General features: G+C 51.5%; 1 protein-coding gene across 2 annotated transcripts in view; it reads left to right on the forward strand.

The window, feature by feature from the left end:
• The window catches only part of RASSF5 (Ras association domain family member 5), a 71,382-nt gene that overhangs the window by 31,561 nt on the left and 22,878 nt on the right, over window positions 1–16,943 (forward strand). Inside the window, exon 1 of one of the 2 annotated variants that reach the window (XM_004282428.4) lies at window positions 10,621–11,083. The exons of the other annotated variant lie outside the window; for it this stretch is intronic. Coding sequence (XP_004282476.1) covers window positions 10,964–11,083 — 120 coding nt within the window. The 5' untranslated portion in view covers window positions 10,621–10,963. Of the gene's footprint in view, window positions 1–10,620; window positions 11,084–16,943 lie in introns of those variants that run through there. 2 annotated transcript variants of the gene reach the window in all.

The raw sequence follows: 16,943 nt of genomic DNA on the forward strand, positions 1-16,943 counted from the left end.
GCCCCCCTCCACCAGGTGGGACATCTGGCAGTTACTGGAGACAGTTTTGGCTGTCACAGCTTGGAGGAGGCTACTGGCACCTAGTGGGCAGAGGCCGGGGATGCTGCTAAACGGCCTCCATTGCACAGAAGAGCCACAGCCCCGCAACAAAGATTCATCCGGCCCTAAATGGGAGCAGTGCGGAGGTTGAGCAACCCTGCCCTAGAGTGGCTCGGCCAGCTCTCACGGGGGTGGGCGGGAAGGCCCCAGAGCAGGGCCTGGGGTTTGCTGCATGCCGTGTCTCATTCCCAGAATTTCAACAGTGAACAGGTGTTTCCAGATCTGAGTATTTGGAAGCAGAGTGACTCCCTTCCCTCTGCTGGAGAGATGAGTCAACCTTGGAATTTTCTGGCAAGCTAACTCAGGGCTGTGTCTAGAGCAGAACCACCACTGAAATATAGAAGAAGCCAGGAGTCCCTCGTGGGTGCCGCAGAGCAGCACGCCCACCGGCAGCCAGCCTGGAACGGGGTTTGCTCCCGGGCCGGCTGGGTTGGGCTGCAGTGTTTGCCTTGGACAGGCCTGGCTGCATGCTTCAGGCACAGCTGGGACAGGACCTAGCCTTCTGTCAATAAAACCTGGGCCCTGCTCCAGGCTAACTCGCCTTTTTCTAAAAAGCTTGTTTGTGCTGATTTCTGCCTTGGCTCGATTTTCTGTTGCATACCCGGATAGAGCTTTCGTTCACTTTGACCTCGTCACCTGGTCTGAGCTAACCAAATGTGCGAGTGCCGTTTTCGGAGTGGGGGTGGGCATTTGTTGTGGCCCGGGCCCTGGTCAGAGCTCCACTAGTTTGGAGGCGCATGGCTGTTAGGAAGTCTCTCCGCTTTGTTCTTGAAGAAAAAGAAAATCATTGATATTCCTCCATCCGGAAGGAACCACTGTTAGTTAACATTTTTATATTTTCTTCCTGTACGTTCATACATTTTTCAGAACACAGTTGAGATCATCCTGTAGATAAGTGTTTGGCCTCAACCTTTGAAAAGCAGTAATCCCAAGGTTCTGTCTGTCTTCTCTCTGCCATGCCAGACAGAGGTGGGGAGGGAGGAAGGGGAGGGGGTGTGAGGGGGCAGGGATGGGCTCAGAGCCCCAGCTGCACTCACAAGGTGTGTGGTTCGTGCGTGTCTCTCTCAGGTGGAGAAACAGAGGAAGAGTGGATGGAAGTTGCCTATGTTTTTGTCAGTCTCTGCTTGGAGATCTCAGAGGTCTGTGATGTCTGGTTTTTCTCTTGGGCACCCATGCTGACCGAGCAAATCCCCTTCAAGTCTCCCCCAGATCCCTTCTTCAGTTTAAGCCTGTTTCCTAGAGGACATGGTTGCCATTGGCTAAAGATCACAAAAGAGCTGCAGTTCTTTTATTTGGGGGCATGCTCCAAAGATGTTATACTTCAGGTGGTCCTAAAGGTGCTCTTATCCTGTCACCCCTGTGATGAAAAAAACTCCCAGTAGCTCCCCAGGGCCCTGGGGATGAAGTGAGACCTCTGCTGGTTTGGTTCAGTCCTTTCCTTGCCTTTGGGGAAGCAGATCCCAAGAGAGGAAGCCCTTGCCCACAGCTGTTGATGTTCATCATAACCCGCTGCAGACCAGGGGGGTCCTGGCAGCTCTGTTCCCCAGGCCTTTGGTGCCACTTTTCTTGGTACATGGAATGCACAGATGACAAGACCAAAACGTAAGCACTCTTCCTTCCACTCAGGTCACTTGCAGCCGGGGAATGAATCTTATATCCATCAGGCCCCGATTCCATCCCCTCCTCCTGGCCCTCCAGAACCCAGGAGCAGCATTTAGAAACCAGGCTCCCAGGTCCCCACCTGCCAAGTCCAGCCCCTCCCCCAGCAGTTCCCAAACCTCACTTGGGCACTTTCCACACTTGAGATTCTGGCCATATCAATATGCCACCTATGCTACTATTTACTTAATATTTCTCTTTACATAGATTTATTTGAGTAAACTTAAACTGTGTTAAAGGAAAAATTTTAAATCCTTCAATCACCATTGATGTACTTAAGATTTCTTTCCTGACACACATTAAATTAATATTTAATCTCTAAAATTAAAAACACAGTATGCCTAAGGACTGTCTCAGATTCCTTCCACCCATAGTTATGGAGCCAGGCATCGTTCTAAAATCTTTTAAGGTGCCCTCAGTGGGAAATGCTGCCTACAGAGGCTGCGCTCTGGTCATCTGGTGCCCTGACTACCAGGGCACTGGGTCCAGCCCCTTCCTAAGGGGCACCGTGAGCAGTGGTGAGAGCCGCGGGGGTGCCGGGACGGAAGTTCCAGCCACCAGCACTAAGGCCTAGGTGCTTTACAAAGGAGGGATGGATCTGTACGTACTGACAAGGAATAGTGCCAACAGAGACAAGTCACCCAGTGGTACATGCAGGACAAGCCCATTTGTACTTTGTACATATGTGTGTATGTGTGTATGCGTGTGTGTCTAAATGCAGAGTGAGGGCCTGGAGGGCGCCCAGACAACTGTTCGAAGGGATTTCACTTTGGGAGGGGGTGGGAGGTGATGGGTAGAACGAGAGAACTCTCGACTTTTGCTGTTTGCTTCGGGGCTGTTTGAATAACCAGATGCTGTCATGTGTTTCTAGTGTAACATTTCTAAAAGGCAATACATATTTTCTTAAAGAAAAGAAAGAACCCTGGCCTGAGTGACAGGAGAGCTAGGCTCTAATTCAGTTTGTGTAGATGACGATCTTGGCATGTGACTGGGAACAAGCCTCTTAGTTTCTCTGAGCCTCAGGTTTCTCCTCTGAGAAATGCTGGTTGTGTGGCTGCGGTGAGAAGATGTATGTGAAAGCATGTCCGTATCACCGGGTGACATTCCAAGGCCGACTCTGGTGCTTCCAACAGCCTTACTGGATTATTTTTAATCGTGTCACCCTGTGATGGAAACCCTCAGCAGCTTCCTATTACCCTCAAAATCAGTCTAAATCTGGATTAGCACACAAAACCCTTCATGGTCTGGCTCTGCCTACTCTCCACAATACCAGAAAGATGGATTACTCTCCTGGATATAAAGCCAGGACACGACAGCTTTGTGGTTTGGCGGGTACTTGTTGCTACAAGACTTAACGATTATCCCCTCTTCTGCGGCCTTAGTTATTGCTCTACTCTGTTGATAAAAAGACTCAAGACCCTGTCCCCATTCACCACAGGGACAGACGGCTTCCAGGGTGGGTCAGCCCGGCCTGCTGGTGTTTCAGCCCCACAGGTCAGGTCGCTGCTGCCTTTCTGCCTATGCACCCCACCTCCACCCCTAGCCCACCGCTGTCATTCCTTAGCAGGGCCCCCGCTGGAATCCCCTCCCTCAGCCCCTGCAGCCACTGAGCAGTGACTCAGCTGGAGTGCAGAGCCGAGTTTCCTGGCTTCCAGCCCTGTGCTCCCTCCGCAGCCACACCAGTGTCACCCTACTGGGAGCTCTGCTTTTCCAGAACCCTCCAAAGGAGGAAGCGACTGTGACCGGTCCTGCCCCGGCCCTCCTCCCAACGTCACGGGCTAAACCCAGAACTACCACACGGGGGAGCCAGGGAGCCGGGAGGGGAGAACCTGGGGAACCAGGTCTATCTCTGCAGAGAGGCTGGGGCTTCCTAAGGAATGCTCTTTTTTTTTCTTTTGCGTTTGAGAGGGTCACTCAATCCTTTCGCGTCCCTTCTCTGTCAATGCTGTCTGCAGAAAGAATTGAGCTTATCATGTGGCCTGCGTGAAGAAGCTTACTTACCTTCACTCCTAATATTATGAATTGTAGCAAAGATTTTTCATCTTAAAACAATATAATAATATCATTACTGTTAAGCTAAATGCTTTAAAGTCACAAAAACCAATAAAGCATTACAAGAGGTCTTCTATTTAGCACTCAAAGCCTTCTATCCTGGTTTGCCATTTCTTCCTTTCACCATGATACACTTCTAGTCTGATTTATCATTTCTTTGTGCCTATAAATTCACAACCTTTTCTCCTCTGCACACGGATTCTGATAATGACGCCTAAGTAACACTCTTGATTGATACCTGCACACCTCTCTGGGAATTCTGGTCCTGGGTCTCCTCTGAAATGCTTGATAAAGGTTTATCAAACTGAATTGTGACTGATAACAACAGTAGCTAACATTTGTTGAGGCATACCATGTGTTCTGTCTGCTTGTTTTTTCAATTATTGAGAGAAGGGTGTTGAAATCCCAAATATAATTGGGGATTTGCCAATTTCTCCTTAAAGTTCTATCTTGTATTTTGAAGCTCCATTATTCAGTGCATAAACATTTAACATAATTACATTCTCTTGATTAATTGACACTTTATCATTATGAAATAACCTTCTTTATCCCCGGTAATGTTCTTTGTTCTGAAATCTACTTTGTCTGATGTTAATATAGCCACTCCAGCTTTCTTTTGATTACCATTAGCGTGATATTTCTTTATCCATTTTTTTACTTTTAGGCTATTTGTGTCTTTATATTTAAAGGACATTTCTTACAGACAGCACATAGTTGAATCTTGTTTTTCTTAATCCAATTGGATCATCTCTGCCCTTTAATTGGGTTATTTAGCTCATTTGCATTTAATGTGATTATTGATATAATGAGATTTTAAGTCTCTCATCGTGCTGTTTGTTTTCTATTTGTCGAATCTGTTCTTTGCTTCCTTTTTCTTTTCTTCCTTCTTTTGGATTAATCAGATACATTTTATGATTCCATTTTATCTCATTTTTTGCCAGCCCATCCTCAGGGGCCAAAGGAAGGAGCTGGTCCCCAGCTGCTTTGCTCCACTCTGGCTATATCTGGGACAGTTGCTCCCCCATCCACAGATTTCCCTCCACTTTCTAGAAGCCAGGAGTGCTGGCCAAAGCTGTCAGTGATTCGACTCCACTGAACAGCTGCCTCTAACGGGAGCTGCCCTAAGGCCTCTCTCAGCAGCCCAGGCCAACCCAGGGGAGCGCAGTTCTGATCAGACAGAGGGGAACGGCTTCCCACCAGAAGGTACTTGATATCCTGGCTCCAAGGAGGGACAGAGCTCTAGTACTTATTTCTCGAGAAATCCTTAAGCACTGGAGACATTTCTCCATGCTCCTCACAGCCCCACCCACTCCTTCTGTCCTAGCATCAGTAGGTGTCTGAGATGACCTCTGGCTGGCCAGGTTGTCCTGAGGCTCTAAGGAGGCAACAAGACTCTCTTTCTATGTGTAGTAGTGCAAGAGTTATTCACATGTCTCACGCCTGTGACCACATTGCCCTGGCTACTGGAGGACTGAAGAGGGCCACGTGAGGGATGGGGTTGTTGATCAGAAACATCTTTTATGATGCTCTAGTTTCCCTAAAGGAGGGCAATTAGATGGCAGACTCCCGGTGCCTGACTCAGACCCAGCATGAGCTCTTCAGGACTTCTGCTTCTTGGTATGGGCTGACTTAACTGCCTTCGGTGTTTGTAAGTGTCAGGGCTTTATCGAAGCTGTCAGCCTTGCAGCCAAGTGAGAGAAGTGTGGAGTGGGCTAGAAGCCCCGAGAAAGTGACTCTCCTGTGAGTCAGCCTAAGTCGTGTGCAGCCATGTACCTCTTACAACAAGAAGTCACCTGGGGGGAAATTGAGCTCTGTGCTGTGCACAGCGGTTTAATGCTGTCAAATGCTGCTCTCAGGATGGAGGGTGGCATTCTTAAGATTCGCCCCAGAGAGGACATCTGAAAAAGGCTGCTTCTGAGAGGCAAGGTGGAGGAGGTGTGGTCGTGGTTGGTGAACGTGTGTCAGGAAGTGGGAGGACACAGGAGGATTTTGACAGGCAGAGGAAACAGCGAGACCACAAGAGGGCAGGGCGGCTGCTGGGAACGTGAATCAAATGTGTGCGGCTGTAAGGAGGGATGCGTGATTGTGGCTGGAGATGGGTATGACCTGTTGGCTGGGCACATGCTGTGAAAGACCTTGAAGGACCCACTTTGGAGTTCAGGATATCGTTGTAGGCACTGGGGCGTCACTGGAGGAGGGACAACTGTGATGAAAAATTGTCAGACACAGAAGGCCCTGGGTTTGAAATCTGATTCCACCATTTACTAGCTCTTTGACTTTGGGCAAAATGAGCCACCCTGAGCCTCAGCTTACTCATCTGTAAAATACATTCTTGCGGGGTTGTAAGGATTAAGAGAGAGAATGAAGTGTGTGAGAGCTCGGTAACTCCAATATAATGTCTAATTTCACGTCGTTCCACTGCACTGGCCGTTATGAGAAGGCAGGAACTATGTCTTCTTCAGAACATCCAGTCTAGTGCCTGCCATGTAGAAGGTGCTTAGTAATTATTTGTTGAATAAATGAATAAGCTTGATACTAGGTCATGAAACTCAGTACTTATTCAATAATTATTAGTTGACATCTGAATGGAAAGGTTTTATGATAGAACAACACTGATCAGATCTTGGTCTAGAAGGGTAACTTTGGCAACAAGGCAGTGAGGAGTTTGGAGGAGGCAGAGATGGGAACAAGGGAAACTACGGGAAGGCTTTGCAATAATCTATGTTGATGGCACTCATCAAGATAGGAAATTCTAGGACTTCCCTGGTGGCGCAGTGGTTGAGTGGTTGAGAGTCCGCCTGCCGATGCAGGGGACACGGGTTCGTGCCCCGGTCCGGGAAGATCCCACGTGCCGCGGAGCGGCTGGGCCCGTGAGCCGTGACCGCTGAGCCTGCGCGTCCGGAGCCTGTGCTCCGCAACGGGAGAGGCCACAACAGTGAGAGGCCCGCGTACCGCAAAAAAAAAAAAAAAAAAAAGATAGGAAATTCTAAAGGAGGGGGAGCAGGTGGAGGGCGAGGCAGGGAATGTCAGCTCAATTTGGACCTGTTGAGAGTGAGGCTCTAGCGGGGAGAGTTGGGTACCCCGCGAGCTGCTACAGGTATTCATCTGGAGCTACCTGGAAGAGAGAGAATTATGAGACATGTGTGTATAAAGTACAGTTGATACCATTGGCCTAGGTGAGACTAAGCTTCCAGGGAGAGCACGGGCACATGGAGGGGGGTGGAGAAAACAGTCAATGGCTGAACTCTGGAAACCCCCAATGAGCCAAAGGGAAGACAGGGTCGTAGGAAGACTGAGAAAGTAGCTCCTGACTTGTTTGTGTCGGACTGCGATTTCAGGCAGTATGGCTATTCTGAGAGCAACCAGGATAGATGCTTCATACTCTGCAGAGCCTTCTGCAGCTTGGGGTCTGGAGTCAGACCAGCCGGGCTGATTCAGCTCCACCATGAGCTAGCATGTCTGACTATGTGCAAGTTACTTAACCTGCCAGAACCTCCTCTTCCATTCTGTAAAACAGAGATAATAACTGTAGCTTCCTCGTTGGTATGCTGTAGGGATTAAAAGAAATGAAGCACATAAAGTTACTAGGACAGCGCCTGCACAAGGCGGCTAATGATGATTTCAAAACAGCTTTCGGGGAAGGGTGGGCCCCTCACCCCATTTTCAGCCTCTGAATATGTGGGTCGGTCATGAAGCCCCCAATCTGATATCTGGACTCCTCGGTTGCTCAGATGAGGAGACTTGAGGTCCAAAGTTGCTCACGATCCCACAGCAAGCTGGAGTTGGAGCTGGGCCTAGAATACCAGCTCCCGGCTTCCATTTTTGTACCACAGCTTTTCTGGAACACAGACCCACAGGGTGGATTTAACAAGGGGATCTGGCTACGTGTCAGGATGGCATTTGAGAGAGGAAGACAGCTTAAAATAATGTCTTTCATCATCTGACACTCTGAGACAGGGAAGTCGCCCATCTACCATTTCAGTGGGGCTTTCTGAAACCCACCCCGCAACCATGATGCCATGGCTTTGTGGCTCCGGATGCTGCATCTTCAGGTCAAGACTCCTCTTCCTGGGACCAGGGACAAGAACAGCCAGTTCCTGTCCTTGTGTGTTTACTTCCAGAGCCTTGAAAGGCTGTTGCCCAGGCTCTTCTGCCACCTTCCGTCCTTCCCTGGTCAGGTTACCACTACTGCTGATTATTCATGGGGAAGAGGTACAGACAGAGTCACTGGACACTGAAAAGAATCCAGTCTTCCTCCTTTTGGGACTGTGGAGCTTCTATCTGGATTTTTCCTCCTGGAGGCTGGCCAACTTATTGTATCGTATGTGATCTTTGCCGGGTTCAGAAGCATCCCAGGGTCCTCACCAGCACAGTCTCCCTTTTGCTGGTGTCTTACACGTGGCTTCCTTCCAAGCCTAGACTCACTGACAGGTGGAGTGGGGGTAGAGACAGAGACACTCACTAGGCTTTGAGAGTATGTAATGAGCTGTGATGGAACAGGCTGCTTCCCTCAGTTTCCTCATCTGTAAAATGGGGGTAAAATCTGCTCTCAAGGTTGTAGAGCAACCTAAGTGATGAGGTAAAAGGGCTTTGAAAAGCTCTATTCAGATGTCAATTCTCATAATATTTGGACTGGCAGGGAGCGGCACCCTAAAAGAATGCAGTGTCACTTAGACCTTTCCTTAAGTAGGTCTGGCATCTAGTGTGCTGCTCACAAGGAGAGACTCACGCTGACTCCTGGGGTGCTTTGGCTTGCGGCTCAAAACGCTTGTTATTAGCTGTATTTTAAGATTGTACATTTAAAATGTGTGGCACTGTAGCTGCTCTGCAGAGGTCACTGTGTGGCTCTAAGGACACAGTGTGGCCAGAGAATCTGGGGCCTGCTTTTTTTTAAAATATTGGATTCCCAGTGAGCAAGGAGGTCCTTTTATAAAGAAACGTGCGTTCCTTCCCTGGCTGAACAAAGCAGGTAGGCTGTTACTGATGGCCCAAGGGTCACGCAGGTCCCCCCCCCCCCCCGCAGCATTCATCATTCTGGCATTGGCCTTGGGGTGCTGCTGAGGCCAAAACCTTTGCCTGGACCACAGTTTCTGGGGTACCCCCCCCGAAAGAAAACCAGCCTTTAAAATATTCATTTGAAGAAAAGATTGCTCTAGACAAAGACAAAACCTACTTCCAACCCCAGTAATGTGAGTTCTTCCCTGGAAACACCCCGTAGCTCACCTCAGCCCCCACCCCCAGCCGTCTACCTCCACTTATCTCCCTGCCAAGGTATCTCCTAGCTACCAGTATTGACCGTTCTCTGGAGCTTAGGCTGGTCAGCGGGCTGGGGCGCTGGCTCTCAGCTAGCTCGTGTTCGTGCCTGCCAGGCACTCACTGGCTTCTGGAAAAAAAGACTGTGTGGGAGGATGGAGCCAAATTGGGCTGCAGTTTGAAACCATCCTGAGAGCTGACAGATTTGACTAAGATGGGGGAGGAAGAGGGTTCCTCACAAAAGTAGCCAGAGCTTAAAATGGAGTTGGCAGCTTGCAGTCTGGGGGTGAGTCTAGCCCTCCACCCAGCTTGTGCCCCAGGACTGGATAGTTTCAGAACTACAGGAGACACAGACTTGGAGAAAGTCCTGATAACCCCTGTCAGCCACTCTCTGGGGTGCTCCCAGGGTCCCTCTGGGGTCCCCAGGCCATCAGACTCCACAAGCATGGTGCCCCTGGCATTGCCAGGCTCTGAAGGCTTGTTTTTTTTTCCTGAGACTCCAAGCCCCACTCTGTTGAAAGATGTCAGCACGCACACCAAATCAGTGCCATCCCTGCTGAGAGACTGTACATCACAGTAGCTAGAAGCACAGGCCCTAGAATTGCACACACCTGGTTCTGAGTCCCAGAACACGCGTAGGAACATGCGTCCTACGCGTATCTATCTCAAGGCTGTTGGGAAAGTTAAGTGACAGACTGCATGTAAATCACCAGGCATAGGCTGTAACTACTGTGGATGAAGGATCTGAAGGATTCAGCCCGTCAAGGGAGGTGTTCCTTCATCCAGTCTGATGGAGAAATGTAATTGAGCTGTCCTTGATGGGAATCACAAGATCTAGCGAAGACCCCTCTTGGCCAGACCACCAGAAACATGCACCAATCACCTGGGTGGTGTCCGCAGGCTCCTTTATCAACCTGAGGCTTCCTGAAGGCCAAGTTCCCCGTGTGGGTGGAAGGGCCTGCTTGCTCTGCAGTTTGCCATAACTTTGCATATGATTTGCATATGCTTTGGGGGGCCCCTGCCGTTTCTTCTGGCATTTCCGAGTTAAAATATTGCTGCTTCTCCAGACAGGCCCAATATTGATTTTCTTCTAATGCAGTCGCTTCTCTAACCACTCTGATTGACCTGGCTCCTTCACCCAGTGAATGGGGAATGAGAGGGTGAGGTGCGGCATGGATGGGGGGAGGGGAGGAGGGACACTGTCGACCTTAGAGCACGTGCTACTTCTGAACCTGAGCCATCCTGGGCGATGAGAATGAGCTGCTTCCAGAAGGATGAAGAAAGGAGAGAGGGAATTTTCTCCCTCGGGTCCATCCTAGTCTGTTCCTGCCCTGCATCCCTAATCGGACTCGTGATGCCCTAGGTCCACTTGCCAAAGTGGTCCAGGGGCAGGGTGGGGAGGCGCAGGCCTGGGGCGGGAGGAGGGGGAGGGGCGCCGCGACAGCCAGCGGCTTTGAGGAACCTTGCGAGAGGAAGTGGCTTCCGAACTCCTCTGCGTGCAGTGAGAGAGAGGGGCAGGAAAGGCGCGGGAGGCGGGGGAGGTGTCGAGTTGGCGCTCGGCTCACGGGGCGGAGGGGGGAGCCGGCGAGGAGGGGCTGAAACCGCAGATGACTAGTGAGTTGGAGAGCGAGGTGAGCGCAGCGGGGTCCAGGTCCGACCCCCGTGCTGGCAGCCGCTGGGGAACAGGTTACCCCGCCGCCCGAGCCACTCGGGCCCCAGTGTAAAAAACCGAGGCAGCCGGCTCCGGGTCTGCCCGGCCCGATAACGGACTCGCTCCCCGGCGGGGCTAGAAGCTCACGCCGCGGCCGCCTGGGGAGGGATCCCCACCTCCCTCCGCCGCATCCCGAGAGCCTGGCCCCATCAGATGCGCCCGCTGCCTCCGGCCGGAGCTCCGGGCTAGATGACAGTGGACAGCAGCATGAGCAGTGGGTACTGCAGCCTGGAGGAGGAACTGGAGGATTGCTTCTTCACTGCCAAGACCACCTTTTTCAGGAATGTGCAGAGCAAACATCCTTGGAAGGTAAACTTAATAATACGAGAGACTTTCATTGTGGGGAAATAACCTCTGTGGTCTAGAAGGGAAATCTTGCACCTGGCAAACAGGCAGTCATGTCTTACGGGCGTGGGTGGGCAGTTGCCCTGCGCACCCTCTTGAACTTGTTGGCCGAGGAGACCACGGGTTGGATCTGGAGCCCTTTGGGGGCCACCGGCAAATGCTCCTTTCGGCATTTCTTGTCCCTGGACCTTTTCAAAATGGCTCTCTAGGATTTGGGGACAGCGCTTGGCTGGTGGTTCGGGGACATGCTCACCTGTGCCTGGGAGGGTGACCTTCCCCCAAATGCGAGCTTTGAATCTCTCGATGGCAAATGGGTGGCACCCAGTCCCTCATTAAGATAATCATTAACAGGTTGAGACTTCCGTATTGCAAATGGCCAGAAACCATCTTAAAACACAGTCCCGCAACTTTGCAGAAGTCTAGGGTGTTTTTAGAAGCAAACTAAAACTTCCCTCCTAGGTCACTGTCCTACTACCATTTTGACTTCCTGGGTTAGTTGGGGATAGCCTAAAGGAGTTTGCATGTGTTCCCTAATGGGGCTGTATGTGCTAGACACCCAGCTTGCCTGAGTCCCCTGGCCTCGCCCTCCCAGTGCGGCTGCGTATCTGCCACATACTTGGTGGGAGTGGTGGTAGAGCTCCGTTTATTTATTTGTTTTGTTATTTAGCTGAGAGGGCTCCAGGCCAGGTCCTTGCCTAAAAGGGCCTGTTTGTAGACTGAAGTGAGCGTTTAACTTTCACAGGTGTGTGCAGGCTCATCATTAATTTAGCAGTCCCACACTGAGTAGAACTAACCAAAAACTTCCCCAGGCCTGACTCTGGGGCCTCCGTGGTTAATAATTCATGTTGCCCGTAGGGCCCGCATTGGCTGGGGTCTGACCTTCAAATAAATGCCCTGGACTTTTCAATTGCGAGAGGACGCCCAAGAATCAGAAGAGAGGTTTTGATTTTAGTGTTTGAAGGATCAACTAAAACAGGCTCTGGAACCAGCACCTGTGTTCTGGGGCACCCCTTCGAGAAGCTGCACTTGTTCTCAAGGACTGGGGGCTGGGGTAAGGAGGCCTCATGCAGAAAGCATGGCTGCAGAGTGAGGTGTCCAGCTCTCTCTTGGAGTTCCTGCCTCATTGTGAAGACCCCCTCCCACCCCACCCCCACGCATACACATACACATAAGGGCACTCCAGCTCTCTGGGGTCTTTATTTAGACCAGTGGTTCTGCACCTTAGCTGCACACTGGAATTACCTGCAGAGCCTTAGAAAATGTGGATACTTGGGTCCCACAGCAGGGGAGTCTGATTTCCTTGGTCTGGAGTGAAGCCTGGGCATGGAGATTTTGAAAAGCTCCCCAGGTACTTCTGAGATGCAACTGAGGTTGAGAACCATTGCTCTAGAGAGTTTTGCTGCTGCCTGGGAAGGAAATGGTTCCTGTTTTTAGAACAAAGTTTAGCTGCTGCCCTCACTGCCCGCCACGCTGTAAGCCCTCGGTCCCAGAAGCTGGGTTTTTTGCATGATTGGGTAGAGGAAGGGGCACTGCAAAGCTGAGGTTTCTTTCGGTTGGCAAATGAAAAAGGTATCTGTTTCAGATATTTCTTGGGAGAAACAGAGATATTTGTCAATAAGATATGCTGGGGTGGGGTGGCAGTGGGAGAGGTGACTTGTTCCTTGGTCCAGAGAGCCTCCTCTCTTCACTGTCCCCCCAGATCCCCCTGCAAGCATCACTCCTGAAGATACACCTTCGGTTTGGCACACACATCAACTCTACTTTGTCTGGTTCTTGAATTCATTGCATGTCTTGAGGCCTCTGCATAGCCCCCTACCTCATTTTGCCCAAGTCTATAAGCCCTCAGAGGGCGAGAATCCCTTCTAAGAAATGGGTTTTGTTGAACCCCACACAGGGTGATAAGGATAAATGCTTCAAAGGACAGAGAGGTGGCCATGGCCCCTCTTATCCCCGGCCTCTGCCTGGCTGCAGTGTGAGAAGAGTCTTGACGGAGGTTCAGAACTGCTGTCGGGGACTGTTTTTCTCAGCACCAGACTTGCCATGCGCACAGCCTTCTCCGGGGGTGCAGGGCTGCCTCTCATCAGGGAGCACGCACTGGGGCGGCCCCCGGCTGTGACGGGGTGCGTGTGGCTGACTCAGGAGCTGGCGAGCTTCATCCACATATTTCAGTCTCTGGTCCGTCTGGGTGTTTTCCCGCCTTTAATAACATTTTAGCTCTCTCTTCTCCCTTGCAGCCACTTCTGGAAAGGGTTTCAGAGAGATCTGCCATCTCCTGACCCCATTCTGACCCCTAACATTGCTTTTTTCCTACCCAAAGAGAGATCGCATATGAGCTCCTAGGAGAATTTCTCCTTCCAGTCTCCAAGGAAAGGCGTTTATGTGCTTCCCGGTCGCCGAGAGACTGAGGGCCACATTCAGGAAAGGCCAAGCCGGCTTCTATAATTAGCCTTGTCAGAACAACCTGTATCTGCTGCCTGCGCGCCCCTGGCTGGCGCAGAGCTGCGGGGAGCCTCCTGCTGTTCTAGGAGCCTTCCCTGGCCCGGCCTCCGAGGAGCCCAGGAGGCCTCTCACCAGCCCCTTGGGCAGGATGTGGGAGGGTGGGGAAGGGTCCTCATTCACAGAGAGGAGGCCCTGAAGAGAGGCAGCAGCAGAGGAAGTGGGCCTAGGCCCTGGGCCCCAGCTTGTTCTCTCCTTTCAGAAAACAGCTGCTTCCTGGGGCCTAGGGCCTTCTCTGAGAGGGGCAGAGAGACCCAGTTTTCAGTCTTCGCTTCAGGGGGCTGAGGTGGGGCCCTCCGGGGACTTCCCCCTTGGCTGCTGGGCACGATTAGATTGCTCACCCGGGGTCACGTGTCCAAATGGGGCTCTTGGTGGCTTGGGGGAAGCCCAACCTGTGTGCTCAGAGATGCAGCCCAAGCTGCTCTCAGGAAAGTGCACACACGGTCACTCAGTCCAAGACACTGGAGTTGGGTCGGGGTGGGGGGGTCATTAGAGGTCACACAGAAAGTTCATGACGGACCCAGGGTTAGAACCTACATCTCTCATCTCCCAGCCCAGAGGTTTTTCTGTTTTAGTCCCACAAAGGGCAGGTTTTGGTGATGTGTGGGTCTGGTGACTGGGACCTCTGGGCATCCCTGCCAGCTGCTCCTTTGTTCCTGTCTGGGATCTGACTCTGGAAGTGAGGCCAACTTCCACTCCCATCGGTTCCCCAAATGCCTGCAGAGGGTGGCAGTTTAGTCCCCCTGAGCAGGGACACGGGCACTCTGAGCTCTCTCTGCATGTTCCACGGGCTGCGGGACCCCAGGAGCCATCCAGAGCATCGGGGTGAACGCTCTGGGGACACAGAAAGCCCGCTGCTTGCAGCACGTCAGAGCTGGAAGGACCCGGATCTGGCACCTCACTTTACAGATGGAGAGGCTGAGGCCAGAGAGGCGCGAGGACTTCACCAGGCCAAAAGCAGGCTGGGCGGCGCCAGGACTAGCCCCCTCTTAGAAACCTTGTTAAGAGCTCTTCTCGGTCTTCTTCACTCCGTGTGTGACAGGGGTGAACTGCAGTCCTTGTCCTCTCAGAGCCTTCTACAAAATGGAAAGACCCAAACAACCTCGGGCTAGGAAAGAGCTGCTGAGTCCTTACATCCCTCCACTGCATAAGGCCCTCACCGTCCCTCCGTTCCTCAGGCACAGCGGCCCAAGAAACATTCACTCTACACTTGACACTAGCAGGGGTCCCTCTCATCAGTCCCTGAATCTTACAACTTTACAAGTTCTTCTTCGTGTCTATCCTAGAACACTGCTTGCTGTATCTTCATCATGCGTGTTTCCTTTGTGGATATGGAGGTGCAAGTTTGGCTCCATCTGTGGTTAAATATTATACTTAAGCACAGCTGGAATACTTTCCTATGCCACCCCCCACCCCACCCCCCATACCCAGGCCCTCCCTGGTCTACACTGACACCATTGATTCTTGAAAAATTCAAGGAAGGCACAAAGAGGAAGGCGGGGGGCGGGGGGAAGGTCTCAGAGGTCACTGTCCGAAGCCACTCCTGGTTCCGTCCCTGCACTTGCCCCATCTCTTCTTGGGCCTCTGTGGCTCCAGGGACGTCATCCAAGCCTGACAGCCCTGGGACCCGTCAGGGAAATCCCCATCTCTCTGCCAGCAGCAGGAACACCCAGGTCTCGGGCTCAGCACCTGCCCCTGACCTTCTTGGCATGAGAGAAAAGGATACTAAAAATAAGTAGGTTCCAAATTTGAGCAATAAAAATTAAATCTTCAGAACCGTTGGACCATGTAACTGCTTTTCTATGTGCTTTCTCAGAAGCCTGCCCAGCTTGAGACTCACCTCGAAAGATGCTTCACGCTAGCGCAGCCACGCGATAGCCTCCCTTTGGGGCTGGAATTCCCTCCTGTGGAATTTACTTCTCTTTGCTTCTCTGGCCCTTCCCAGTGTTCCTTTTCTCCGTGAAGATGGGAAACCCTGTAAGATCAGAGCTCGCATCCCCTTCGGGTGCAAGGCAGCCCCAAGTACTGGTTACAGAAGCAGGCGCTGACTAAATGCTGGTTGAGTTTAGTTGCATCATCATCTCTCTTGCATCCTGTATAATCAGGGTGGACCAACTGTTGTAACAAACAGCCCCCGTTATTTTCAGTCATTGGATATAATAGAAGTTTATTTCCCTCTTTAAGTAAAGTTACATTGGCAGGTGGGGCTCAGGGTAACACATGGGAGGTTTTGTGGGCCAGGCCCGGAAATGGTGTGTGTGTTTTACATCCACGTGCTATTGGCCAGAACTCAGTCACGTGGCCACACCTAACCACAGGGAGGTTGGGAAATGAAGTACAGCTGTGAGCCCGGGCAGACGAGGAAGCTGGATGTGGTAAACACTTAGCTGTCTCTGTCGCACATCCTCTTCCTACCTCTCTGCTCAACCACCGCTGGAAGCTCTGCTCTGCTTTTTTGGTGAAGGGCCGTAACCTCTGTCTCTTTGACTTTGTACCTCTCCATCTGTCACCAAGGATGTGCTCTTCCTGGGATGGGGGGTGTGTGTGTCCTGTCTCCCCCAACTACACTGGGAACTTTTTGAGGACAGATGCTTTTTCTTACTCAGCACTGCCCCGGTTCCTCTGTAGCATCTGAAGCCTTCAGTGGTGCTTACAAGGTTTGCCCTGGCTACTGACATCAGAATCTCTCTTTGGATCACTCTTTGAAAATGGAGTGTCAAGGGTCCACTCTAGACTTTTTGGCTCCTGAATCTTTGGAGGTAGGACCCTCAAATCTGCTTTTTTAATACTTCCCCCTGGTGATTCTCATATATACTGAAGTCTGGGAACCACCAGTTTAGGAAATGTTTGGTAATTGATGACTTCAGTTGGAATTCAAGACGAGCATTTATCACAGATTCCAGAGAGCCTCCTAGGCTGGAAGCCCAGAAGGTAAAGGGTTTTGTCCCTGGTCACACAGCTAAGTAGAGACAGACCAAGGACTCAGAGCCCCTGGGTCCCTGCTCAGAGCGGTCCCCATTACTCTCACCACAACGTGCTAGCAGGGATGTTGAGGGGACGGCCCTTGGTGATCATGACCGATGCGTGATGTAACGGAAGCAGAACTGTAAGCAAAGTCCTGGCTTCTCATCTCAGCTCCAGCTCTTAACTGAGGGGCTGTGGCCAAGACATTTCAACCCTCCAGACCCAGGCGCTTCATCTGGTCCTTTTAGCCAGTGCGATACGAGCCTGTCCTTCTTCTTTATCTGAGAGTCCCTCACCACTTTGCATGGGAGCAGAGCCTTCTTACCAGTTTCTCATGGGACTGGCAGGGATAGATCCTGACTAC

This window comes from Orcinus orca, chromosome 1, assembly GCF_937001465.1.
Source record: "Orcinus orca chromosome 1, mOrcOrc1.1, whole genome shotgun sequence".
NCBI lineage: Eukaryota > Metazoa > Chordata > Mammalia > Artiodactyla > Delphinidae > Orcinus > Orcinus orca.